The sequence below is a fragment of the Pristis pectinata genome, chromosome 1, assembly GCF_009764475.1.
Source record: "Pristis pectinata isolate sPriPec2 chromosome 1, sPriPec2.1.pri, whole genome shotgun sequence".
In the NCBI taxonomy this organism is placed as follows: Eukaryota; Metazoa; Chordata; class Chondrichthyes; order Rhinopristiformes; family Pristidae; genus Pristis; species Pristis pectinata.
This window is the reverse complement of record NC_067405.1, coordinates 43,944,390-43,971,438: the sequence shown is the minus strand read 5'-3', so window position 1 is coordinate 43,971,438 and position 27,049 is coordinate 43,944,390. Positions and strand designations below refer to the sequence as shown.

The 27,049-nt window shown below is 38.0% G+C and overlaps 1 protein-coding gene across 1 annotated transcript in view; it reads left to right on the top strand.

Annotated features, from left to right (window-relative positions):
- The window catches only part of ubr3 (ubiquitin protein ligase E3 component n-recognin 3), a 202,964-nt gene that overhangs the window by 81,461 nt on the left and 94,454 nt on the right, over positions 1–27,049 (top strand). Inside the window, 3 exon segments of the mRNA XM_052029328.1 lie at positions 7,089–7,549; positions 12,323–12,344; positions 13,642–13,729. Of these exon segments, the coding sequence (XP_051885288.1) occupies positions 7,089–7,549; positions 12,323–12,344; positions 13,642–13,729 (571 nt within the window).

Genomic DNA, 27,049 nt, shown 5'->3' with positions numbered 1-27,049 from the left:
TGGCTTGGCATGCTAAAGAGGAGGCTTGGGTGTTCTATTAGGAGGCCCAAGTATTAGGCGTGATAGATTTGGCCCTTCTTCTGCGATCTCCTCCCATTGAGGAGATTGTCAAGAGAGTGAGTTGGGGTTTTGAAAAGTGTGGATAAGGGTCGGGGAATATTATTGAGGGGTGGGTGGGATAGGCTGTCAGAGACTAGATCACCAGGGTTTGGTAGTCAGAGAGAGGAAGCTTGGAGTTCAGAGTGAAAATAGTTTGGAAGCTGATTGGGGAGAGAGAATTGTTAGGATGTGGGTGGGGCTGGAGAGGATCCTTGGAAGATGGGATGTGTGAGTGAGTTCAAGGAGAGCCTTATGGAGTGGCGCTGGGCAGGTGGAATCAGGGAGAGGAATGTTTGGATTCCTGATGCAGGGTCTTGACCATACCTTTGCCTCCATAGATGTTGCTTAACTCGCTGAGTTCCTCCGGCAGCTTGTTTTCTGCTCCAGATTCCTGCATCTGCAACCTTTTGAAATATTTTGGGTGGGTTGGAATCTGCAAGGTAATTGTGGAGGATAAAGAGAAGGTGGGGTTGGGGAATGAATGTAGGATATGAGAAATTGGAAGGATGATTATTTCTGTTGGAGTGAATGCCAGAGGCAGAATTATGAGGTTGGCTGGAGATCAAAAGCCAACATTCTGATCTTTCTTTCTCTTAAAAACTGGACTGCTGTTTACATTTATAATTATGATCTACTTGCTATTTTGCATCATCTTATAAAATTCTCTGAGGTGTCATTTTACACAAAATATAAACGTTTGTCATTGTTGATCTGCTAGGAGCATCTTTTTATTTTATTGATTATCTTTTATGATGATCTCACAGACATTGTACCTCCATATCTGTAAAATTGCACAGCTTACAGCTTTGTACAGTATCTTTGCTGTTCATACTAATGAAGAGAGAGCCTGGATCCAGGCTGGACATTTATCATCAAAGCAGGCTGTGAGCTCCATAGAGAAAAGAGGTTTAGGGATAGAAGATAATGTGTTGACAGAGGGGGTTCAGTTGACAGAGTTAGAAAGATGAGATGCATGGATGGTTTCAGGGTTCTAAGCAAACATCTCATATTTCCATTACAATATAAAAAGAGACCATTCAGCCCATCAAATCTATGGTACCTTTTCAGAACAATCCCCTCAATCCCATTCCCTCAAAGTTCTTCACATATGACATGATGAAGTGACAATGGAATACTCCTATGGAAGAAGCTGGAGCAGATGTGTTTTGGTGGAGAATAGTTGTTTGTTTGTTCTAACAATCCATGGTGGCACTGGATCACTGGAAAATCTGACTGGAGATTGTGAGGACTAACACTGTATGAACACCAAACCAGTAAACATCCTACCCAATTTGCCGCCTCTTATAATGCAGCTTGCTGATTTGAGATAAAGTTAGTTACTGGGGAGTATTGAGGTTGGGAAACTGGAATCTGGTAATCTGATGAAGACACTGAAGTGCAAAATGATTGTGGAATATGTTGATGAAGGAATAGTGGAAGACTGACCAAAAAGTGGGAAAGCAGGTAGTTAAATGAGAGGGGGTGAACAATTGTTTTGATGCAGGGTTTTATAAAGATGAAAAGAGGATTAGGCAGGTAAGAGGAAATCAGCAGGCAAATTGATGCCTCGGGTCGGTGCTAGGTCCATTGTTATTTGTCATCTATGTCAATGATTTGGATGAGAATGGTTAGTCAGTTTGCAGATGACAATTAAATAGGTGGTGTTGTAGACAGTGAAAATGGTTATCAAGAATTACAGCGGGATTTTGATCAGCTAGGTAAGTGGGCTGAGGAATGGCCCACTGGAGTTTAATTCAGATAAGTGTGATGTGTTACATTTTGGGAAGACGTATCAATGTAGGGCTTCCTCAGGGAATGGTAGGGCCCTGGGGAGTTTTTGTAGAACAGAGGGACCTAGATGTACAAGTACATGGTTCCCTGAAAGTGGGGTCACAGATAGACAAGTTGGTGAAAAAGGCTTTTGGCACGCTAGGGCACGGAGTATAGAAATTGGGACGTTATGTCACAGTTGTACAAGACAATGGTGAGGCTGCATTTGGAATATTGTGTTCAGTTTTGGTCACCCTGCTGTTGGAAAGATGTCATTAAGCTGGAAAGACTGCAGAAATAATTTGCGAGGATGTTGCCAGTACTCAAGGGACTGAATTATAGAGCAAGGTTGAGAAGGCCAGGACTTTAGTCATTGGAGTGTAGGAGAATGAGGGATGATCTTATGGAGGTGTAATAAAATCATGAGGGGCTTGGGTCAGGTGAATGCACACAGTCTTTTTCCCAGGGTTGGGGAATCAAGAACCAGAGACGTAGGTTTAAGGTGAGAGGGAAGAGATTTAATAAGAATTTCATGGGCAACTTTTTCACCCAGAGGTTGGTTCGTATATGGAATGAGCTGCCAGAGGAAGTGGTTGAGGCAGGTGCATTAATGTTTAAAAGGCACTTAGACCAAGTACATGGATGGGAAAGGTTTAGAGGGATATGGGTCAAATGCAGGCAACTAAGACTAACTTAGATGGGCATCTTGGTTGGCATGGACCATTTGGGCCAAAGGGCATGTTTCTGTGCTGTATGACTTTACGACTCTAATTGTATATGAGGAATAAGCTGAAGAAGGAAATTACTGTGAGGTTTGGATGTGAGAGAGGAAATGAAGATTAAAACAGGATTATCTTTGAAGATTGCTCCAGAAGCAGGCCATTTGGTCCAAGCAGTACATGCTGGTGTTTATGCTCATTTCAAGTCTGCTCCCATCTTTCCTCGTCTAAGTACATCAGTATAGCCTTTTTCCTTTCTAATGTGCTTGTCTAGCCACCACCTCTCTTCCACTGTTGGGTAATCTGTGGAATATGCTTACAGTGGGTTTGATTCTTTATTATCTTATATCTAGATCACAGATTCCTATTTTTGTTTTCTTTGTAGTTTGGTTCTTTTATTTAATAGTCAATATGTTATTCATAATAAGTACTGTTCACCTATCATACTTCTCTGCATCTTTTCTAAAAATGTTGTAATTTACAATGATCAATTCCCTGTCCTGATTTTTCTGGAGCCATTATCTCAGTAATCTTAGTAGTGTCTGGTTTCTCCCAGTTTCCTTGTTTTATTGAGGATACTTTGTGTGTTTTGTTCCCCTACTATCCTCCCTGATTGTTTTTTAGCCATGCTATCTTTTTCTGTTTTGTTTATGCTTAAGCTTGCTTATATTTCTTGTAGATCCTGACTGGTTAAATCCTTTAGCACCTCCCAATTTACACTTTCTGCTAGGATATAGGCAATTGGAATTCACCCTGAAGTCGTGAGCCATGAGTGATGGAAAAGTCTGTTTAGATTATGTACTAAACAGTAATGAACAGACTGGTCTAAGTGATTTCTTCCTTAGCTAGTGGCTCAGATCAAAACTCAGTGGTCCTACCACATGTAGTTGTGAATGCTGATGTGCAGTTAGAGGTAATTGGTAGGAGGAGAATCCAAGATTATCTTCATCCTTGATGTTAATGGGGATCAGCATACGAGTACTAAATCCAAGGCTAAAGATTTTGCAGCTGTATTCAGCTCGATGTGCCAAGTGGATGATCTTCTTCATCCTAAGATCTCTGCTATCACATAATAACAAGAAATGGCTGAGAACACAGCATTTGGCAAAGGGACCAGAAAACATCCCAGTTATAGTGCAAAGCTATACCCCAAAACTAGCCCTGCCTTCAGACAAGCTGCTCTAGTTCCATTTTAACAGTGACATTAATCCAAAACTGTGAAACATTTGCTCATTTATGTTCTGGCCCAAAAAGGATGAATCCATTCTGGCTATTTATTGTCCAGTCACTCTACTCGCAACAAGTGATGAAATCAACAATGTTATCAACTGATGTCCGTTTTGGGTTTCAACAGGACTGTCCTGCTCCAGACCTCATCCCAACCAATACCAGAATTGAAATCCAGAGTTGATGTGAGAGTGATGGGCCTTTGTCATCAAGGCAGCATATGATCTGGAGTGACATCAAGGTGGTTAAATAAAATTGCAGTCATTGGGCATTAAGGGGAAAACATCCCACTGATTGGAGTCATACTTTGCACAATTTAAATGGTTGTGGTTATTGGAGGTCAATCTTCCTGTTTTCAGGACATTGCCCCCAGGAGTTCCTTCAGCAATGTCCCAACCTAAACTACCTTAACTTGCTTCATCAATGACCCATGCTTGCCTGATGATTGTACATTGTTTATTTCCATTCACAACTCTTCAGCAAATAAAGCAGGCCATGCCTGAATACAGCAAGACCACCTGGAAACTTGGATTGATGTGTCATTTAATGTTTGTACCATAAAAGTGCCAGGTAATGACCATCACTGACAAGAGAGTGTTTAATCACTTGGCATTCAGTGGCATTATTGTCACCAAATCTTCTTGCCTCTAAATCCTGAGGAGTCACCACTGACGAGAAACTCGATTTAACCAGCAACGAAAGAAACACACCGAGTCATGTATAAGTGTTTAAAACTATTTTATTAATAGTTACTTATGATAATAAGAAAAATAAAAGTAAAAACTTTAGATCTTAAACATTAACCCCAAAAACTAAACTCGGTGTGGCACATTCCCAAACTCCAAGTCCAGGAATAGTTCTCAAAGTTCAGTTCAGCAAGCCATAAGGTAAAACGTGAGCAAAGGCTTCTTCCACAACCACTGTTGACTGAAGACAAAATGTAGATGTAGAGAGAAAATAGAGAGTAATTACAAAATCCAAATGTTCCACTTTGGAACCCAAACAGCACCTCAGTGTTTACTCAGCAGTGACCACTCCACCGCATCTTTCTCACCCCGAAAGGCTCTCGAATCATCGCCGTCCACACAAATACTTGTTTCCTTCTACAGGTCAACAACAAAGTGAACTCCACTGCTTTGTTCCGAAGTATCTGCCACCCCAAAAGGCACCCGGGATGTGGTCATCCACACAAATACCTGTTTCCCTCTACAGGTTAATGACAAAGTGGGCTCCACCAGATTACTCCAAAAATCCATACGTGGATTGTAATGACAGGCACAGTTATTGGTCCTCATCCATCGATAAGGACTAGCAGGCTGGTCTCTCTCTCGCTCTCTCTCTCGCTCTCTCCCCTGTCCTCTGACTCTGACTGACTGCTTCAAAAACATCATTACGTCCTTTATCTTCTGTTGTCGTAACCATGCCCCGCGTGCGCAGATGCGCGCGCGCGCGCACACACACACACACACACACAATGCTCTATCTTAAAGGGACATTCACCAATAGTAACCTAGTCCGTAATAAACGAGCCACACACATTTTGTGGCTGCAAGAAAAGTTCAGAGGTTGGGTAGTTTTTCTACTGTCCACAAGGCACAAATCAGAGATGTGATGGAATATTTCTTCACTTGTCTAGATGAGTGCAGCTCCAACATTGCTTAAGAAGCACAACACCAGCTGGGACAAAACAGCAGACTGATTGCCATAGCACTGGCCACCCAAAACATACATTCCTTCCACTACTGGTGTGTGGTGGCTATGGCATGTACAATTTGCAAAACATATTGAGGTAATTTGTTTCCAAACCTGCAGCCTCTACCACCAAAAAAGAGAAGAGCAGCAGATACACTAGAATGCCACCAACTACGTGTTCTCACACACTGTCCTGAATTGGAAATGTATTGCAGTTTTGTCATTATTGGGTGCCTTCACCGTAAAGACTGAAGCCATTCAAGAAGATGGCTTATCACATTCTTCTCAAGGGCATGAAAGGATGGGAAATAAATGGTGTTTTGCCAGTGATGTGCACATTCTTAAAAAAATGAATAAATAATAAAAATAGTTGAAGTGTATACATTGTGTGTATGGGGAAGAATTTATATTTAAAAGTAGATTGAAGCTGAGAAATCAATAATTGCATTTGTTTAAATCCAGATTGCATTTGAGAGGCTAGAGAAAATATTTTCAAATCAGTTTTGTTCTGGGGAAAGTACTCAAGAATTTCTAGTGTTCTTTTGTTATCACATTTGGAGTCCCTTTTAATAGTAGAGTTCATTATCATGCAATTGCCAATTTTTTTTTAAATGCAAAAGCCTATACCAATATTTGTTAATACATGATGTATGTCGATTTTTAGGCTTGATGAATAAGATGTAGAAAACAGATTACCTTGGACCTTGCATGGGTGTTTATCTTTCTGTTAATAAAAATATCATGCTGTGAAGTTAGCTATTCTTTACCTGAACTTTGTCATATCTCTCTCTCTATGTGACAGGGGTCAAGAAGGGCCACTGCTCTCAACAGAGAGGTACTTCATTGTACTTCAACTTTTCTCTCGACTTTGAATAACCAGTGTGTCAAAGTACTTGTATGTAGTTATGTATAATTCGGTTAATTTCCTTTAACCCCACTGTAAACATTATGGGGTCTGTTGGTTTTTTTAAAAAATCTTAACTCCAACTTGAAGCCTAATGTTAAATGTACTTTGCTAAGTTGTGTTAACATTGCTTTTCTTAGGTGATCAAGTGCATTTGCATGGTTTTCTCATCAGAAAGAATAATGAAGGTCTTCAGCTTGCTCTTTGGGTGTAACATTTGTGTTGAGAGTTGGTTATCTGATTTTCCATTTCCATACATTCCAAAAGATCTGAAATTATTTGTATCCATAACCAATAGTAGATTAACGTAACTGCTTTGCTCCTCGGCCATGAGTTAACAATCTACCTCATTGCCATGTGTTTCAATATTTATGGGCATTCACGGTTTTATTGTTGAAAAGTATCAATTATCTTTATGTGGGCATTGCTGGCAAGAAAACAGTTATTTTGAACTACTTGGGCTGTGGTTGAGTTCAGGCACTGAATCCATTCAAAGCAGAGGTTAATAGATTTCTGGAAATTAAGGTAATCTAGGGAAAAGGGGGTAATGCATGAAAGTGGAGGTAAGATTAGCCATGTTCCTGATGAATGGTGGAGCAGGCTCAAAGAGTCAGATGGGGTACTCCTGCTCTTAATTTTTATGTTGTTATCTGAATTTAATTTGTTTTTTCCTCTAGAGTTCAAATACAGCTCAGGTCTTCAGTTTAGTTGCAGAACGTAGACGAAAATTTCAGGAAATTATAAATCGTAACAGCAGCAGCACTATTCACACTGCAGATGTTAGACCAAAGACATCAAAGTGGACTGCACCTAATTCAACTCCACAATTCACCACAACCATTTTGGAAGTCAGAGAAAGTATGCTCTCTCTCCTAATTAAAATCCATCATAAACTCTCAGGAAAACAAAACTCCTACTATCCATGCTGGTTAGAAAATTCAGAGTCTACGTCTAGGTTGGACCCAATGCAACAAATCCACGGTGATGGGACAACAGCAGTGGAAAGAATTTTAAAAAAGACAGCAGCACGGAGTCGGCAGAACAAGTTCAGCATTGAGGAGATCTGTAGGAAGGTTGCACCTCCTGTACCTCCAAAGAAGAGTATTTCAGATAAGAAAGCTCTGGATAAAGAAGAAAGGTAAATGTTTATCCAAATATATGTGTGGATTTGATGGAGAACTAATAGGAAACTGAAGTTCCTGTTTGCATGTATTTTTTTTCTGGAATTGATCTGGCGATTGTAATTGCATCATGACATTATTTCAAGCATTTCAATATAAATTGGTAAATTGGTTTATTATTGTCACATCTACCAAGGTACAGTGAAAAACTGTGTTTTGCATGCCACCCATATAGATAATTTCATCACATCATTTCTTTGAGGTAGTACAAGGGAAAGCAATAACAGAATGTGGATAGGATGCTTTCTATGGTACATCAATTAAAAATTGGTGAGAGTCAAAGGGGACGTGCCAAATTTCTTTAGCCTCCTGAGGAAGTTGTGTATTAAATCTAATCAAAAGAAATTGCTTAATTTAAGGCATAATAATAAGCAATAATACCAAATCCGTATAAAAAATAATTTTCACTGTGGAAGATGAAGCAAGATTAGTGTGATGTTATTGCCAGGGAAGATGTAGAATGATTGTAGAGAAGGACTGAAGGTAGCCCAATGAAAAGCAGGGTTGAAATATTTTATCTTGATTCAAATTATACTTTATATTTTGAGCCTCTCCATTGTGGTGGAATAGACTGAAATTCAGAGGTAATGTAAAACATTCAAGTTAAATGACTGTTACTGAAGAAAACAGTTTGTACATTATAGTGAATATGTAGCGGTTAGCGTAATACTATTACAGCGCCAGCAACCTGTGTTCAATTCTGGCCACTATCTGTAAGGAGTTTGTACGTTCTCCCTGTGTCTGTGGGTTTTCTCCTACATTCCAAAGACGTACGGATTAGGAAGTTGAGTGCATGCTCTCTTGGCGCCGGAAGTGTGGCGACACTTGCGGGCTGCCCCCAGAACATTCTACGCAAAAAGATGCATTTCACTGTGTGTTTCGATGTACGTGACTAATAAAGATATCGCAAGGAAGTTTATAATGATTATCAGTTTCAATATTCATTCTAATCAGCAGTATTTAAAAAATCAAAACATAGTTTACTTGAATTATGTTGCACAATGTGATTAAAATTTAAATGACATTTCTTTTAAAAAAGACATGAATTGCTGAGTGGATGAGATGGAAATAAAAGTTAATTCAGATTTCCAACATTTATAATTTAAAAAAAATACTAGGCTGATCTCATTTTAGATGGTGGTGCCACAGTGCATTCCTATATTCCTGTTGTAGCTTAAATCCAACTATTAAAACAATTGGATTAAAAAAATGATTCTCATAATCATTTCTGAAATTTGTCAAAAAATTATACTGGATTTCAAAGAAATTTCATTTTTAAGCTGCTTGCATTGTCCAAAAAAAAATCACAGCTGTTGCAATATTGCTTCATACACATTTTTGTGTAATAAGAGCAAAATTCTGAAATTTGCACAGTATGTTGAGAAAAACAGATATCTTGATGTAAATTTCTGTAGCTGTCATTCAATTTTATTTTACAGATTTTCTCGTTGGATAATTTCACCATTTGTCATTCATTGGCAGCAGATTCTGAAATTAAGATTAATCACATAGAACAAAGCACTGTTGCAAATGTATACTAGGTTTAATTCATTTTGGATTTCAAGTTAGATTTAGTAGTGATGAAAATGGAAAGGGCAATAAGTAGGTGATGATGACCCATTTTTTTTTTCCAGTTCTGACCTTTAGTCAAAGACAAGTGGCGTGTCTCACAAGATAGACTGTTTCCACAGCAACCAGCACTGTACCAAAGGAAAAGACAAATTGATGCTGATATCTTGCAGCCTTACTATGTGTACCCCTGAAGCAGTCAGAAAAATTACTGAGCTGAATGGAATCTGTCAGAATTTGTTTATATCATACACTTAAGAATCTCTATTTACATTAGGAATAAGTTTAGGTCAAAAATGCCTTGGGCTGTGAAGGAACCTGGCAGAAAGAAGTGAAGGTTAATTTGGATTTGTTCTTCTGGAATTTTTCTGCAAATTTTGTATTAAACATGCTTCTAATCATACAGTTATTACCAGCTTATTATTGGCCAGGTCATCTTGTAACCAACATATAAAATTAATAAAAACTTAGACCAATATAATGTTTCACTTGAATGATCTTGATTTCAGGTTGGTGAAGGCATCTATTAAATTCTGTAATTATACTGGCTAAGGTTTTTTTTTGTTGGGGATTTCAAGGAATGCCCTTTGTGCAGTTCCTCCTTTCATATTTTTGTTAAATTGCCATTTACACCAATACGGTTGTCTAGAATGTACCATATAACCCCTAAATCTGAGTTTGGAGGAATGTCCTCCATGTGGTTGCTGCCAAATACTCAATGGCAGCTAATTAAATTAACAAACATTATCTGTTGGCGTATAACCTGCCCTCCATCCCACTGTTTCCTCCTCTACAGTTGGTTCATTTTGTTAGTGATCAAGCCTCAGCTGGTTGAACACGGGGTGCAATGATGAATGATCTGCCAATTTTTTTTTGTGCCCACCTCCTTGCCTGGGATATACTTGTTAAGCGTTGTGCAACTTCAGTCTCAGGGACATAGAACGAGGTTATACTATAATTGCATTTCCATGTGCCACATTCTTTGCAATATCTAAAATCTGTATATTGTAGTACTGAAGGACATAGAAAAGAGATCGAGATTCTATTGAGTGAAACAATTGTGTTGAAGGGAAGATAATTAAGTGTTAATGGATATAATAAAGCAATAAAGATACATTTCTGGGAGGAAGAGGAAATGAAGATAATCTGGTTGGGATAGGACAGGTGGGTTAAAGTGGGTTTTTTGTTAAATTGGAGTATGAGGTGCTGTTGGGGGGAGGAGAGGAATGACCCTTGTTTAGAAGGAGTTTGGAGTCAGTGGGGGCAGGTGGTGATAAAGGAACAAAAGGAAGTTCATATATTGTGGTGATATTTTAGGTTTTTCTAGTGTATATAACAGAAAATCTTGGTTATCTCTTTTCACAGGAAAAAAAGTTACTTTAGTTACATGAATGAATAATTCACTTTTATTGAAATTTCATAAAGTTTAGACAATTTTTATTTAAGCTTAATTATCAGTTTATGGTGTGCCTTTGAACTATAGTGTAACTGAAATGATGTATTTGGGAACGATTGCTTGATCAGAAAAGGCCGCTTTCAACTCAACATTAAATATTTGTCAATAATCCTTCCCAGTGGTTATAAGTAGTTGTTTTACCTGCAATATCTAATTGCGTTCAACAACTTCAAAACTGCAGCAGAACTTATGAGTTTTTTTTCTCAAAAAATAGATCAGCATGGTCTTTTGATTTTCAGAAGGTTGAGACCTTGATTTAACATCATTTGTTACCAGGTTGCAGGAACCTCTCAAAAACAGAGACTAATCATTTGTTCAAGTGTCAGTTGATCGGAGAGTCATCTTCTTTTGTGAATAGTAGGTCATGTCCGGTTATGGATGAAATCAATATTCTTCCTATTTCTTTAGACTAAGTATTTTTATTTGGAATACGAAAATATATCCATAATACTAAAATACAGATAGATCCAAATGTTAGATTACTAAATATTTGACAGTAGGTCAGAGTAATAATCCAATGACATTGCTTTTTCCTCAATTTATGGTATGCGGGCATTGCTGTCATTTATTGCCTATTCCTAATTGCTTTTGAGAATGAGGTAATGAACTGCCATCTTTACTGCTTTAGTCAATGATGAACATGCTTCTTAAAGAGCAGTTGGTTGGGGATTCCTGTATTTAGACCTAGTGATGATGAAACAACGGCAAGTGACCTTGGAAGGGAATACAGTTGTTCTTCTTGGGTGCCCATTGTATTTCCTTTGAAGATGGTAGAGATTCCTGGTTTGGAAGGTGTCATTGAGTAGTTTAAAGTCAGTGAATTACAGATGCTCGTAGTTCAGTTTCACAAACTCAAAATCATTTTGAGAATAAAATATTGACCCATTGTTTAAAGTGGTAGCTAATGAGCTAAGTTTATCCAGTTATCCCCCTAACTGACATAATAAATAAGTAGCTATCACTAACTGTATATATGTTTACCGATTCAATATGGGGGGAGAAAAAAACACAGAACCATATTAGTCTACTAAGAAATACCAAAAATGTTGAATCTGTAAGTATCTCTCAAAATTAGAATGTACCAATTGCATTCAAACAAGCTTTTCTGATCTACACCCTGGTTAATTGATATGTGGCTAATGAAGCTTAAGAACATAGAACAGTACAACCTAGGAAAAGGCCCTTTGGCCCTCTATGTCTGTACCAACCATGATGCCAACCTAAACTAATCCCATTTGCCTGCACATGGTCTGTATCCCACTATTCCCTGCCTGTTCATGTGTCTTTCTAACTGCCTCTTAAACGGCTTTTATTTAAATAAAATAATCCTAATGAGTAAATATTGAAAAGGATTGTTGATCTGCTTACAAAAGGGCATCGTGAATCTGGAGGAACAGTTCTCATTCATTGAGTTTCTAACCTTCCACCCTTTTTTCTATTTAGAGATGTCAGGGAAGGAAAAATACCCTGGATAAAAGTCCATCACTTTGCTGAGACTGAACGTATGTTAATTCTAGATATGACACCAATGAAGAAAGCCATTTTCTTATCATTGTCTGATATTCTTTAATTTATCACCTGACTTAGATTATTGGAAGATCCTTTTTGGTAACTGTGTGGGTAAACTAAATTGAAGTCTACAGTAATTGTGAGGTATTGTCTTTGGTTTGTTGTTAGTACAATTGCCTCTTATGGGCATTTTTAGCAAAAGAATTGCATTGGCAAAAGTATGATCTCTAAGTATTTGGAGGATAAAACTATTTGTGCTACCATTTAGAGTTGAAATGTGCGTTGATGGTATTTGAAGGAAGTATGAATGTTTCATTTTGTCTTGCCAAAATTCAAGTGGCACCACTGTAACAGATAAACCTCATCATTTACCCCTTGTTGTTTGTAAGGTCTTGCTGTGTGCAAATGTTCTGCAATTTTATCTACATTTTGACAATGAACACCACTGCAAAGGTTGTTAAATGACTCTGGAGCTTCTGGAATGTCCTGATGGGAAAGCTGCTCTTCCAGAGGCACTTCATTTTTGCTTTTGAACTACTCAGCAACCTCTTGAAATACTGAGTGGTGGAATAAAACTTTCTAATCTTAATTTTGTTATTTGTTAATAAATGATGGAAACACTCAGGTCAGACAGCATCTGTCCAAAAAGAAACAGAATTAACCTTTCAGTTGAAGAACCTTAGTTCAGAACTGGGAAAGAGAGGAAGGTTGGGTGAGGAAGGAATGAACAAGTCAAAACAAATATCTCTTGGGTGAGGCCTGGATTGTTGATGGATAAGATATTAGAGGTCATCCAGTGGATGGGTTATGGGGGCGGTGAGGGGAAAATGAAACAAAGATGTGAGGGTGGTTAGGAAGTGAGAATACAAACAAAGGAGCATAAAAGTTGCAAATGAAGATCTGTAGGAGGTTCCTGTGTCAATGGAGTGGAAACAAAACAAGCAGATGTCACAGATGGACTGGCCATTTCTGATACAGACAAAGAAAGCGAGTTACCCGAACTTGTAGTATTTGATATTGAGTCGGAAAGACTGCAAGGTCCTCAGATGGAAGATGATGTGCTGTTTCTCATGCTTACGTTGAACCTCATTATATTAGTTCAAGGGTCCACAGATAGGTCAGAATGAGAATGGAATGGAGAATTAAAATGACAAGGAGGAGGGAGCTCAAGATCTCCCCTTGCCACTGAATTTAGGTGCTCTGTAAAGCAATCCACCCAATCTGTTTGATTTCTCCAATGTGGATGAGACCACATTAGTGTACTGAAGATAATGTGTATAGAAGAAGTAAAAGGATAGGCTTGGCATCTCCTGTGGTTGTGTGAGAAAGTGCCTTGAGAAGGGGAGTGTTTGCACAAGAAAGGAAACAGTCCTTCGTAATGCTGAAAGTGAAGTGGAGGGGAAGATTTCTCTGGTGTTGGAATCTTGCTGAAAGTGATGGGAATTGGAAGGAATTAACTTTTGTATGACTTTTCCCAGTGACAGTTTTATTTTAATCTGTTGATTCTTTATACAGGCGCCAGAAGGCCGAGAGAGACAACAGAAATTGCTTGCTGAATTTGCTTCAAGACAGAAAAGCTTCATGGAAACGGCAATGGATCTTGGTAATTCTATTTAATGAAGTGAAATATGTTATTTTGGGGATCATTTTATCATTATTGTTGTACAAGTGAATATGGCATTCCATTTGTATTCTGTGATGAATTGGTTGTTTTCTACTGTTTCATTGCATTGAATGTTTTCATTGTAATGTAAGCTAAAGTTGTGGAATAGATATTCACTACAAGCAATCTAATGTCTCTTGCTCCTGAATTTCACAAGTAGGCTGAAAATCTCTGGACTATGAGAAAGTCTTTGAATATATTTGTTTATTGCTTAAGTTTAAGCTGCATTGTGACACCCAAAAAAAATTGTGGGGCCTTTTTACAGAGGGAACAATGAAGCATGGTGAAGGAAAAGTATATGATATGGAAATCACTGAGAGAGCAATATAGAAGAGTTAGATACTCAGAAATTGTGGTGAAAAGAGAGAGCAGTAGGGGAAAAAAACTCTCATTCTGGTAGGGCAGGTAGCAAATCAGACATTCAGAGAAAGAGATTTATGGTAGAGATGCAGAATAGAGAGAAAATTGAGAAACTACATTTAGAATGTGGCAATAAGGGAAAGTAATGGAATCTCTAGTTATATAACAACAAATTTTGTTCAGGAATTGAAAGTTGGTAAATGGTGGAGAGGTGTCCCAGATGTAGGTGGGAAGGGACCTGGACAAGGGGGGAGATAAGATGGAGTCAAGGTATGAGAGACAAGTTCAGTTTTAATACAAGGAATATAACAGATTAGAGCCTGGATTAGTACATGGAACTACAATGTTGTAGCAATTACAGAAACTTCCTAGAGAGAAGGGGCAGGGCAGGCAGCTGATCGTTCCAGGATTTATATTTTCAGCTGTGATAGAGTGGGATGTAAAAGAGTTGGGAGAGCTCATTACTGATTAGGGTGAATGTCATAGCTGCACTTGGAGAAGGCATCTTGGAGAGCGTAGAGCTCAGGATGAGAATGGTGCAGTCACTATACTATAGGTCTCCCAGTTGCCAGCAGGAGCTAGAGGAACTGATATGTAGACAGATCATGGAAAGGTGTATAAACAACAGGGTTGTAGTGCATGATTTTAATTTCCCCAAGATTAACTGGGATTCCCTTCATGCCAGGGGCTTAATTAGGGGACAATTTGTTAGGTGCATCTTGAAACAACATGCAGACAGTCATACTAGGGAAGGGGCCATACGAGACCTTGTATTGGGGAATGAGCCTGACCAAGTGATTGAAGTTTCAGTGGGGAGCATTTTGGAATAATGATTATAATTCCTGATAATAGTTATGGATAAAGATAAGCCTGGTCCTCGGGTGAAATTGCTAAATTGCAGGAAGGCTAATTGCAACAGTATCAGGCTGGAAAGGGAAAGTAGATTGGGAGCGCCTGTTTGAAGTTAAATCCACATCTGACAAGTGAGACTCTTTAAGACCAACTGGTTAGAGTTTGGGACCAGCATGTTCCTGTGAGGTTGAAAGATAAGGAAGGCATGTTAAAAAGAAAAAGGAAGCTTACCTAAGGTATCAAAAATTGTTATATTGTTTGCATTTTGGATTGTTTCTATAATTAATATTGGTTTATCATGCAGAAAATCTGAACTATGATTTCAGAAGCTCTGAAATCTGGAGAGTGGAAGACGAGAGAAATGTGTATTGGTAAGACTGAAAGGCTCTGATAGGTTAATTTAGAGAGAAACTGGGAGATGCCACATTAAGTGATGACTGGGGAGTGAATTTTGGGTACCTTTGGGGATGTAGAAGAGGTGACGGTAATGTGATGGAGGCAAGAGAAAAGCTCAAGGGAATGGTAAAAGGAAAAAGAAAGGTTGGGGGAATCCCGTATTTATATTTGATGAAAATAGCATAGTTACTGTGTCCCGTTTACAATAGCATTTCAATTTACTCCAATGCATAAAGCTTAAGAGATCTAACAGTTTTAAAATTGCTCCATTTCTCCTGTCTTTGTGCAGGGGGAGAGTTTCCTGAATTTTTTTGTTCAGTTATTTGTCAGCAGGCATTGAATTGTTTTCCGTTGAGATTTTCAGTATCTTCCAAAAGCAGTTGCAAGAAATTCTAACCTTAAGAGGGCAGGATTTCAGAAGATTTATGTTTGGGGAAGCACAATTTGAAAAATCATTCAATCTGCACAAAATGAACAGTGAAGTACTGAAAGGTAATTAGCCTAATTGACCTTGAGAAAGTAATGTTAAGTCCTTATGCAGAAGACAGTCTCTCACTGATTTTAGTCAGAGGACCTGGACTTCAGACAATGAAAGATGTGCTATATATTTTCAAATGGAGATAATGGGTGTAACTTGGAGGAGAACTTTTTGAGTGTTGATGTTCCCTTGTATCCTCTTTTCTTCAAGATGGTAGATGTCACAGATTTGGGAGGTCTTTGCAAAAGAGCCTTAAGAATTTGTTTGCAGTGTATCCTTGGATCATACTGCAATGATAGTGCATTGGTGGTGGAGTGAGTGATTGCTTGAAGTGGGGTGCTTGTCAAGTAGATTATTTTGTTCTACCTGAAGTCAAGCTGTGTGTATGTTGGAACTGCAGTTATTCAGGCTGGGAGAGGGTGGGGTGAGTATTCCATCACACTGTCAACCTTACATTTTAGAATGATTTTTGGGAGCTAAGAAGTGAGTTAGTTACCACAGGATTCCCAAACTGCCAGCTGCTCATGTAGCTGGAGTATTTATATAGCTAGTCCAACTTTTCAGTTAAGGGTGATCCTCAATGTTGATTTGTGGTGTATATAGTTTTGGTAATGAAAATCACTGGGAGATTATGAGAGGCTGTTGTGTTGGAGATGATTGCTATGTGAAAAATGTTACTTACCATTGTTACGAACCAGCACAAAAGAAACACACTGAGTCATGATTCAGTGTTAAAAACTACTTTATTAATAACTACTTATGATAATAAGAAAAATAAAAGTAAATATGTTAGAAGTAAAAATGTTAAACCTTGAACATTAACCCCAAAACTAAACTTGTCGTGTGTGTGTGGCAAAGTCCCAAGCTCCAAGTCCAGGAATGGTTATTAAGGTTCAGTTCAGCAAGCCATAAGGTGAAACATGAGCAAAAGGCTTCTTCAACAACCACCGTTGTCTGAAGATAAAATGTAGATGTAAGAGAAAACATAGAGAATGAGTATGAAATCCAAATGGTCCACAATGGAACCCAAACGACACCTCAGTGTTTACTCGGTAGTGACTTCCTTATCCCGAAAAGCATCTGAATTGTGGTCGTCCACACAAATACCTGTTTCCCTCTACAGGTCAGCAACAAAGTGAACTCCACCGGATTACTCCCAATTTCCATACGTGGATTGTAGTAACAGACACGGTTATTGTTTCTCATCCATCAATAGAGAAAACTAGCAGGCTGGTGTCTCTCTCTCTCTCCTCTCCTCTCCTCTGACTTCTTCAACAACGTCATAATGTCATTATGTCCTTTATCTTCTGTTGATGTAAGCTGGACGCGCGCGCACACACACACACACACACACACACACACACACACACACACACACACACACACACACACACACACACACACACACAAAACTATGCTCTATCTTAAAGGGACATTCACCTAGTCCGTAACACCATTTACCAACCCATCCTTGAATGTCTTGGTGCCTGCAGGCATGGACTTTTTCATTATCTGAAGAATCATGAATGGAATTGACTACAGTTATATTTCTTAGTTTATTTCAAGGTTTCAGGCAGGATAATAAAATGATTGTAGTATGTTTGGGGTACGGGGTGGTGAAGGTGCTTGCAAGGTTTTAAGAGCTATTTTAATGGTCAACATTGGGTAGGGCATTTCTTTGGATGAAGGATGGGAGGAAGTTTGCTGATGCTACAGAGCTGTGTGGTAAGCAATGGAAGAGGTTGCAGGGAGATATGAGCAGGCCAAGAGAATAGTTGAGGACATAGCAAATGGAATATGATGTGGAAAAAAGTGAAATTATCCATTTTGATAGAAAACCTTGAGAAGGTGAGTATTTTTTTAAATGGTGAGAAATTGAAGGATGTTGGTGGTTAGAGGGATCTTGGTGGCCTTTACATGAATCACTGAAGGTTATTGTGCAGTTAGGAAAGCAAATGCTATATTAGTCTTTATTGCAAGAGTATTATAATACAAAAACATTGCAATTGTAGATATGGCTCTGGTGATCTAGAATATTGTGAATAGGTCAGGCTCTGATCTACTGAAGGATATACTGTTATTGCAATAGTGGCAGCAAAGTTCCTCAGACTGGTTCCTGGGATGGCAGGTTTTTCATATGCAGAGAGACTAGGTCATGCTCCATTGAGTTTTAGAGAATTGATAAGTGATCTCATTTGAAACATACAAATTTTTTAAAGGGCTTGACAAAGTAGATACAGGGATGACGTTTCCCAAGAATGGAGTGTCTAGAACAAGAGATCACTCTCAAAATAAGTGATTGGCCATTCAAGGTTAATATAAGAAGAAATTTCTTCACCCATAGGATAGTGAATCTTTGAAATTCTCTACCCAAGAGTGCTGAGAAGACTTGGTTACCAAGTATATTAAGACAGAGTAGCAGGGAGGTGGACCACACTAAAATCTGAGCAACAGGTAAAGTTGCTATGGCAGACTGGTGTAATAAGTAATGTCATGCAGGCTAACTGCATGGGAGTAAAATAAATTGTGATGGATTTACAGAATTAATGTCATTTTTGATCAGGCTGGAGTGAGACTTGAATCAAAAAGGTGATAGAAAAGATGCTGAATATTGTGACCCACATAAATCTGAAAAAGATGAAATAGATTTGAGTAATGTTGAGGCAAGATTTGCTTTTTGGTTTTGCAGAATGAATCTTTTGAGAGTATTATTAGAATGTGGCTTGACAAGGGTTGCAATTAGTAATATGTATTGTTTGGATGTGCAATTGTTCAAAAACGTTTTCTAACTGCAATCCTGATAGCAAAAGATAGTAATGTTCTGACTGTCAGGCATGAAATACTTGACTGATGGTCTGAGCATTACAAAGGATTCTTTTTAAAGGCTGTCATTTTCCCTAATCCTGCCTCAAATTTCCCAGCTTCTCAAGATCCAAGAGCTGGACAAAATACCAAGAGACTTGACTTATTAATTGCATAGGAATCTCCAAACCTTTTGGTTGTATAGCTGTTCAGCATTGTGTTTTAGATTTGGAAACTGATATTTTGCAAAGATATGGCAAAAAAACTTGCATACCTGTGTGTAGCAGCAGAGAAAAATATTCACTAGACAAACCCAATCTAGCTGCTTGTATTTTTGCTGATGTAATGAATGAGTTTGGTATTTACAAGTAACTAACAGGTCTGATATCACCATGGAGGAACAACAGGCATGAATTTGTTGAAAATCATAAAAAAAAACTGCAGATGCTGGAAATCTGAAATAAAAGAGTAAGTGTTGGAAACTATCAGCAGGTCAGCAATTGCAGAAAGAGAAACAGAGTCAGAACTTGTTCATCAGTTTCCAGGATATAACTGAATGGGAAAAGTTGATTTTGTAGTTCAATAGATGATTGCAATGACAGGCAAACATGATGACAATTTTAAGCAATATTCACTGATTGGGGGGGGGGGGGGGGCGAAGTCCATGAAGTGTTACTTAATCACCCATCAACAAAATCTGATTTTATCATCTGATAAATATCTTTGTCTCCTTGACCACTATCAATTTCACTGGTATTTAAAGAAATTGGTGTGATGACATAATTTATCATGCCACCAATACCATGTTGTTTCAACAGGTCATAGCATTAAAAAAAACTTACTGCACTATTGCTGGAGATCAGTGCTTCTTTCTGATGACAGTTAAAAGGCATGTGACTTTATCTTGAGGCCCCCAGATGGCTTTGTGACCTTTCTTTCCTCATTGACTTGGGGTCCATCATAATGATCCTATTTTCTGTGTTCAAGAGAAAACAACCATTTGTGTCTGATTTCTCCAGCCAAATCTCCCCAGACTTAACTGAGACTGTTCTATGCATAACTGCAGCAAGGTGAACTTGTTCACATTCCTACTTGCAGTTGGTGTTTTCTGAAACAGCTGCGACTCGAGTCCTATTCCAAATTATTGGGGGAGCTTCAGTATTCATTTACGTAATGATTCTCAGAGTTTCATGGAGGTGCAAAAAAGAACAAGTTATTCACTGACCAATTTCCAGCAAACACAGAATTAGTGGAACCAAGCATTAATCTTGAACTTATTAACTTCCAATGCTTTGACTTGTTTTGCAAAACAGACTACCATACAAATCTATTTTATTTCTAAAGTAGTTCCGAATGAGACATATTTCCAAAACCACAGCAGAGAGCCATGAGTTTGAAAGCGTTCTTATTCTGTACTGAATCTCAACAAATCAAATGGCACAATCAGATCACAGTCAATCTGAACCTAGTATAGTGCCAGGCATCATCAAAAATTAAGACTGATATTCACAAAATAATCTTCTCAATGCATTGCAATTCATCTTTTTTTTGAGAAAACATCCCCTGGTAAACTTGTATTGTTTTAAACATTGAAATTCAGTTTAATTTATAAAGCAATAATTATTTTAAGATTAATTGTAATGTAGTGATGCCTGATAGATCAAAAACCTGAACTGTTATTGATTCTCCATGACTGTTGAGAGTTCTAAAATGATTTGAAAGATTGCAAGCATATTATGCATTTAAATGATTTTTTAAAAAGTATTTGTAATTCCCTACATTTTCTTTGGAAAGTGGTGTTGATAGTTTCAGGTCAAACAAAGAAAGCAGAGAGATGGGTGGTTTAGTGAAGTAATTCCAGAGAATGGGGACTTGTCAGTTGTATGTATTGGGGTGATTAAATTCAGGAATGATCAAATTTATTTTGTAGTCTTGATCAAGATTGTTGTCCAATTACACCAATTGTGAATTTCAAAAATTCTTAAGCATTCCTCAATGGGAAGAATTTCTAATAATATTGTGCTCTGTGACAAGTAGAGAAAGCTCGTGCAAGTAAGAAAGAGGCTTTATTTTCTCCCCCTAAGCAAGGTAACATCACAAGTGCCATGTATTATCGGGCTGTTAAGCCTAGTTAGAAAAATAAATGAGTTTCCAATTGCCTTTTGGGAAATGAGGTGAAAGGCTGGGCGGAAGACATCAAAGTACTAGCACTTGTTCTGCCTCTAGGGAGCCACTATGACACACACTGGTTAGTATGGGAAACATTTCTTTGCAATTATAGACTATACCATATTTAGCAATAATTCTCACGTTTAGCTAGCTAGATTTCGGCTTTCATTAAACTCTGCTGAAAGATCACATGAAAAATAGTTAAATCCAGAATAAGAGCTAACACTTTAAAGTGTTAAAACATTGGTGTATTTTGGTATATTTCTTCATTGTATTAATGTTCAAATTTGATTTTTTTAAAACAATCTTTAGCAGAAAATAAAAACAGTGGCAAAGTAGATATTTCCAGCAAAAGCATGCTCCTGATAGATTTAGTGAAGTTTACAGATACAAAGCAGAAATGTTTTCTCCAGTGAGTGAATTGAAATTCTGTGAGGTAAATTGAAATTCTGTTTATTTACACTGACATTGTTATCATACTTTTGTAAGAAGTATTATAAAATGCAAATTAGTTTATACTTGTGGCTTAGTTGGAAGTGATAATTGATGTAGATGAAAGTATTTCTGATATTTATTTTTCCAAAAGAAAACAAAATTGTAGTAGATTTTTAAAGGAATATGATAATGAATTAACCTTCTCCTCCTCTGTTTCCTTTACATTCTGGACTGAACAAATGTAGCAATTTTATCAGCAAAAGCAGTACCAAAGATTGAATGTCAATTGGTTTCTGTAATTTGGCCACAGCTCCAAATTGAAATATTAACCATGGCAAGTTCCTAACTGCGAGTTTGTTGGCTGTTGAAGAAGATTTTTAAACTTTTAGCTTTTTTTTAAACCAAATGTTAAAAGTTTAATTTCGGCAGCATTTTATGAGTAATTACTATTTTTTCTAATTTAATGAGAAATTAACCAAAGTCACAAAAGTATTTATTAAAATAATTTTCAGTTTTAAAAGTCAGGCTACTCAAGGGTGTAACCTGATGCTAAAATTATTTTTGAGCTTCACCAAATTCCAAACTTCTGGTATATTAATAAAGTGACACTAGTGTTCTTACAAAGAAGTCAAGTTCTTTTAAAGAGAATAATTTTAAGTGTTGTACCAGAATGTTGTGTGAATTGCACTGGTTCATGGGAGATGCCACATTTGGTGATATGCAAATTAATTTGAGGTCAACTTGAGCAAAAAAAATCACTTTGCACTTGAGAACCAATAATGTTCCAAAGCAGAACTTCTTGATCGACATCCTAAATGCCATAGGCATATTTATTGATCTAAAACTATATTGCTTGGTCCAATTATCCTTGGGCCCTGCCAGTCCTTGAATTGGTTGGTGAGACATAGTGAGATTCTCAGCAGTGACTGGCTGGAGAAAGGTGCCTTGCCTCCTTTCAAAGTCCTCAAGACAGGGAGATGTTCACACTAATGATTGTGGATTCTGATCCTAAACCAGATCTGGCTGGCACAGAAGTTGATCCCCCAGCATAATGCTGTGGAATCCCAGCATGATCGTGCCCTGTCCATGGACCTCCACGTTAAGTCGTGCAACAGATATAATTTACATCCATTGTCTTCACCTCCTGTTCTGCAGCTTAATAAAGAAATCTATTTTAACATATTTTCCTAGATGTAACATAAAATCTTCCTTATCTTTACGTAATTGGCCTACTTATCCCAGGTCTTGGGAGCGGGGCTTACTCATTTTCTCCAGCCACGTGAAAACAATCTCTTGACATTGAGTTTACCAATTTCTCTCAGAATTTTATATGTTTCAATGAGATCACTGTCAGTCAAGACAAAACTCAATTCATTTCAAACCATGTGTTTTAAAATTTTAAGAATAAAATAATTTTTAAAAATGTTAATGATCTGGTTAGATTACCCAGCTAAAATATTTCCTAAATTGTTCACTCTGTACAAGGAAATATTTGTTTCATAAACTTTTATGAAAAACTTTTAAAAATACTTTTCTTAAGATCACAGTTCAATATGGAGCTTTTACAAATTGCTGAATTGCTGCAACAATAAACAGCTTTAAAGCACAATTACGGGAGTTTGTCCTAGGTTTTTATGTCATGGTCATAAGAACTTTCCGCCCCTCTTCCACTCTATCGCAAAATCTCTTACCTTTACCTGGGTAATGCAGTTTGGCCCCACCCCGTCTTTGGCTGTCTGATGCAGTAAGCCTTGTCATGATGACTTCAAAGATGAATTGCAGATTTGGTTAAAAAAAGTGGAAAGTGATGTTCCAGTAAGTGCTGGAGCCACTGTTATTCACCATGGTGGTTCTTGAGTACAATTAGGGATGATCAATAAATACTGGCCTTGTTAAAGGTACCCAGGTCCCAGAAATGAATAAAAAGGAACAACTATTTGTGCTCTCATTAGAATCAGTTTAAATGTTTGTATCCATTGTCAAATTGATTTAGGGGTGGAGGTGCATTGAATGTAGAATTAATACATAGTGGATTACAAGAACTTGAACAGTTTTGTGTAATGAATTTGTGGAAGTATGAGAGGGTTGTACATTGGTTGGAAAGAGTGCAGGGTGTCTTGATAGATGCTGACTTAGGAAAAAAAAAAATGTTACCTTTTGCGTGCAAGATCAGCATTAGGAGCTGTGGATGTATGGTGCTATCCCATAAGTACGAAAGGAATTTTATTGATTCCATAGAGTTCTGAGAATTGTGAGGTGACTTGCATTGGTGTACATGTAGGGAAGCTTGTAAGATCTTAACTTCTGGGAATCACAGATCATCCAGAAGGTTAAGAATAAAGTAATTTATTGAAAAACAGTTAATGTAATTATGACAATACAATAATACAAAAGGAATGCACAGCCAGTAGCAGATGTGATGGTTCCTTTGTGTTGAATTAGTTAGTCCTCTATATTCATGAGTTTATGGTTATTTATAGGTTTTCTTGCAGAATTCAGAGGCACATTCCTCCTCATTCTGGCCTCCTAAAAACAAGTTTTAGACTGAAAGGTCATCTTTTTGTCATTTAAAAAAAACTTTATCCAGAGTCATTTTTCATTAAAATTGCTTTTGATCCAACTAATGTTGTATTTAATTTGCACTAATTTAAGATGCTTCCTCCTGCTTCTCCCTGCCTTTTAAAAACTTTGCATATTACCTTTACCAAAGTTAGAAATGAATCTGAACAGTAAGGAACGTGGGTATTTACAGCTGATGTGCCCAGTTACCACTGGACAGTTGTTATTAAAATTGAACTCCTGGGGTTGGGGGGGGGGGGGGGGGCGAGGAATGGGAAATAAATTAATTCTTTTAGTTTTGCATGATGTTTGTGGCTTCAGTGACAAGCTATTAATTACAAACGACAAATTTTATTTTGAACTCAGCTTTCTTCTGTGACACAAGTTTTTTATATCTATCAGTGAATGTTCTGTTACATGATATGTATTATTGGCATAGTCATAATACATTTTTCTCTAGCCTGAAGCAATGGTATATAGCTTTAGTAATAGGTATCATTTATTGCCTGTACTGCGGCAATTTCATAATTGCTCTTTGACCTTCATTTCAAAATAAATATTGCTATTTTTTCGTTCAATTGAAAACATTTTTGACATTTTGAAGTTTTTTTTAGTGGTGCCTTTATAGTTAAAATGATGTTGCTGGTTTGTGCAAATCTTGAGGTGCAATATTTCTTCATAAGAAATTGCTTTCTACAGTCACAGCTTTACAATGATACAATTTTGAGGTGATTACTTTTCTGAAATGCTTGTTTCAATATTGCTAAATGATGTTTAGATACTCTGGTACATTTTCAGATATTTTAATGTGCTACAAAACAATAGTATGCATTTTAAGGAAAAGGAATTTTTTTTAATATATTCATTTTTGTTACTGGAAAGGCTGGCATTCCTAATTAACCGTGAGAATGTACTGGTGACCTATCTTCTCGATCTGCTACAGTCCTTTTGGTGAAGGTGCTCCCATAATGCTATTGTACAGGCAGTTGCAGGATTTAGATCCAGCTATGCTGAAGGTCTGAGGATCCATTTCCGAGTTAGGATGGTGTGTGACTTGACGGGGAGTCTGCTGGTGGTGGTTTCCCCAGGTGTTCGCTCTCCTCCTTTTTCAAGGTAGAGCTTGCAGGTTTAGAAGGTGATGTCTGATTAACCTGGGTGAATAACTGCAGTGCATTTAGTAGATGGTACATACTGCCACCATTATACACTATAGAGCAGGCAATGAATATTTTGGGTGGTTGATGGGGTGCCATTCAAGCAAGCTGCCTTGTCCTGGTTGGGGTTAAGCTTCTTGAGAGTTGTTGGTGTTGTACTCATCCGGGCAAATAGAGAGAATTCTATTATGCTTGTGGCTTGTGCCTCGTAGATGGTAGAATGACCAGGGGTGCGAGAGGTGAGTCATTCACCACAGGTTGCCCAGCCTCTGAAGTGCTCTTGTAGGCACCTGGTCCATTGTGTTTTTGGTCTTTCCCAGAATGTTGATGGTGGGGGACTTGGCGATGGTAATGCCATTGAAGGTCAAGGGTAAGTGGTTAGTTTCGGTCCAATTGGAGATGGTCATTTTCTGACACTTTTGTGGTGTGAATGTTTCTTACCATACATAAGCCAATGCCTAAACATTGTCCAGGTTTTGCTGCATCAGGTATGGGCAGTTTCATTTGCTTAACAGTTGTGAGTGGAATTGAATGTTGCAAGCATCAGCGAACATTCCCACTTCTAACTATATGATTGAAGGAAAGTCGTTGATGAAGCAGCTGAAGATAGTTGGGCCTAGAACACTGTACTGAGCAACTTAGGTGGTGATATCCTGGTGCAGAGATGATTGACCTCTGACAACCACAACCAATTCCTTTATGTGAGGTATGATTCCAACTGTTGGAGTGTTTTCCTTTGATGCTAATTGACTTTACTTTACTAAGGCATCTTGATGTCCCATCTGGTTAACTGCTGCCCTGATGTCAAAGACGGTTATTTTCAATTCTCCTCTAGAATTTAACTCTTTGGTTCATATTTGGCAGAACCCAAACTGGGAAACAGTGAGTAGGTTATTGGTAAGTAAGGGCCATTTGAAAGCACTGTTGATGATGGCTTCCATCACTTTGATGACTCAAAGTAGACTGTGCGGAAATCAGCCAGATTGGACTTGTCCTGCTTTTTGTAGTGGGAGGTACTTGGCCAATTTTCCACATTATCGCAGAGATGCCAGTATTGTGATTGTAAAGGAACAGCATGATTAGAGGTGCATCTTGTTTAGGAGCTGGAATGTCGTTTGGCCTTGTAGTTTTTGGTGTATCCAGTGACCTCAGCTGTTTCTTTATCAATTGCTGCAAATTGAATTGGCTGGAGAGTGGGATCTCTGATGGCAAGGATCCAAGCTGGAAGCTGAGATGCAACATCTGTTTGGCACTTCTGACTGAATATGGTTGAGAATGTTTTAGCCTTCTCTTTAGCATTGGTATCCTGTGTTCTGCCATCATTGAGGAAAGGGATTTCTAAGAGGTTCCTCCTCCTGATAGTTGTATAATTGTTCAGATGTGGTGGGATTGCAGAGCCATGGTGATCAGTTGGTTATGAGATTGCTTATGTCCTTCTGCTACATGCTGCTTGTGATGCATAAGTAAGCAGTAACTGACTCCTTCCGGCAAACTCTTCTGCACTTCTCATTAAATGTGGGTTGTTCTTGTGCCTTTGTGGTAATAATAGAGTTGAAGGAGGTTGTCTTGTTGAATACATCTTAAACAATCACTCATTACTAGGTTGGTCCAATCATGTCATGGGGCCTTCTGCCATTTGATGAGTGTTGAAGTCTTAATGAGCCTACTGCATGAGTAGTTCCAAGGCACTTCCAGGTTGGGATTATATTGGTCATGGGCATTAGAAACCCATTGTATTGGGATCAAATATTTTTAATTAGCTCTTTTTTTTAATATTGTGGTCAGAGAACAATTTGGGCCATTTCTGACATTTTTGTTTCAGAAACAGTTGTGGTGAACAACTTCTTTTGGCTAGAGGAAAGTAAACAGTGGGGTTCTCCAAATTCTGGTTTTGGTATCATGATTTTTCTTAATGAATAACAATGATTTGGACTTGAGTATACTGGAAGCTTAAACTCTACCTGACCAATTGGAAAAGTCAGTGGTTTAGTGTTTGATCTGAAGGACACCATTAATAAGACAATTTTATCTCTGTGCTGTACAGGAATTTCATCT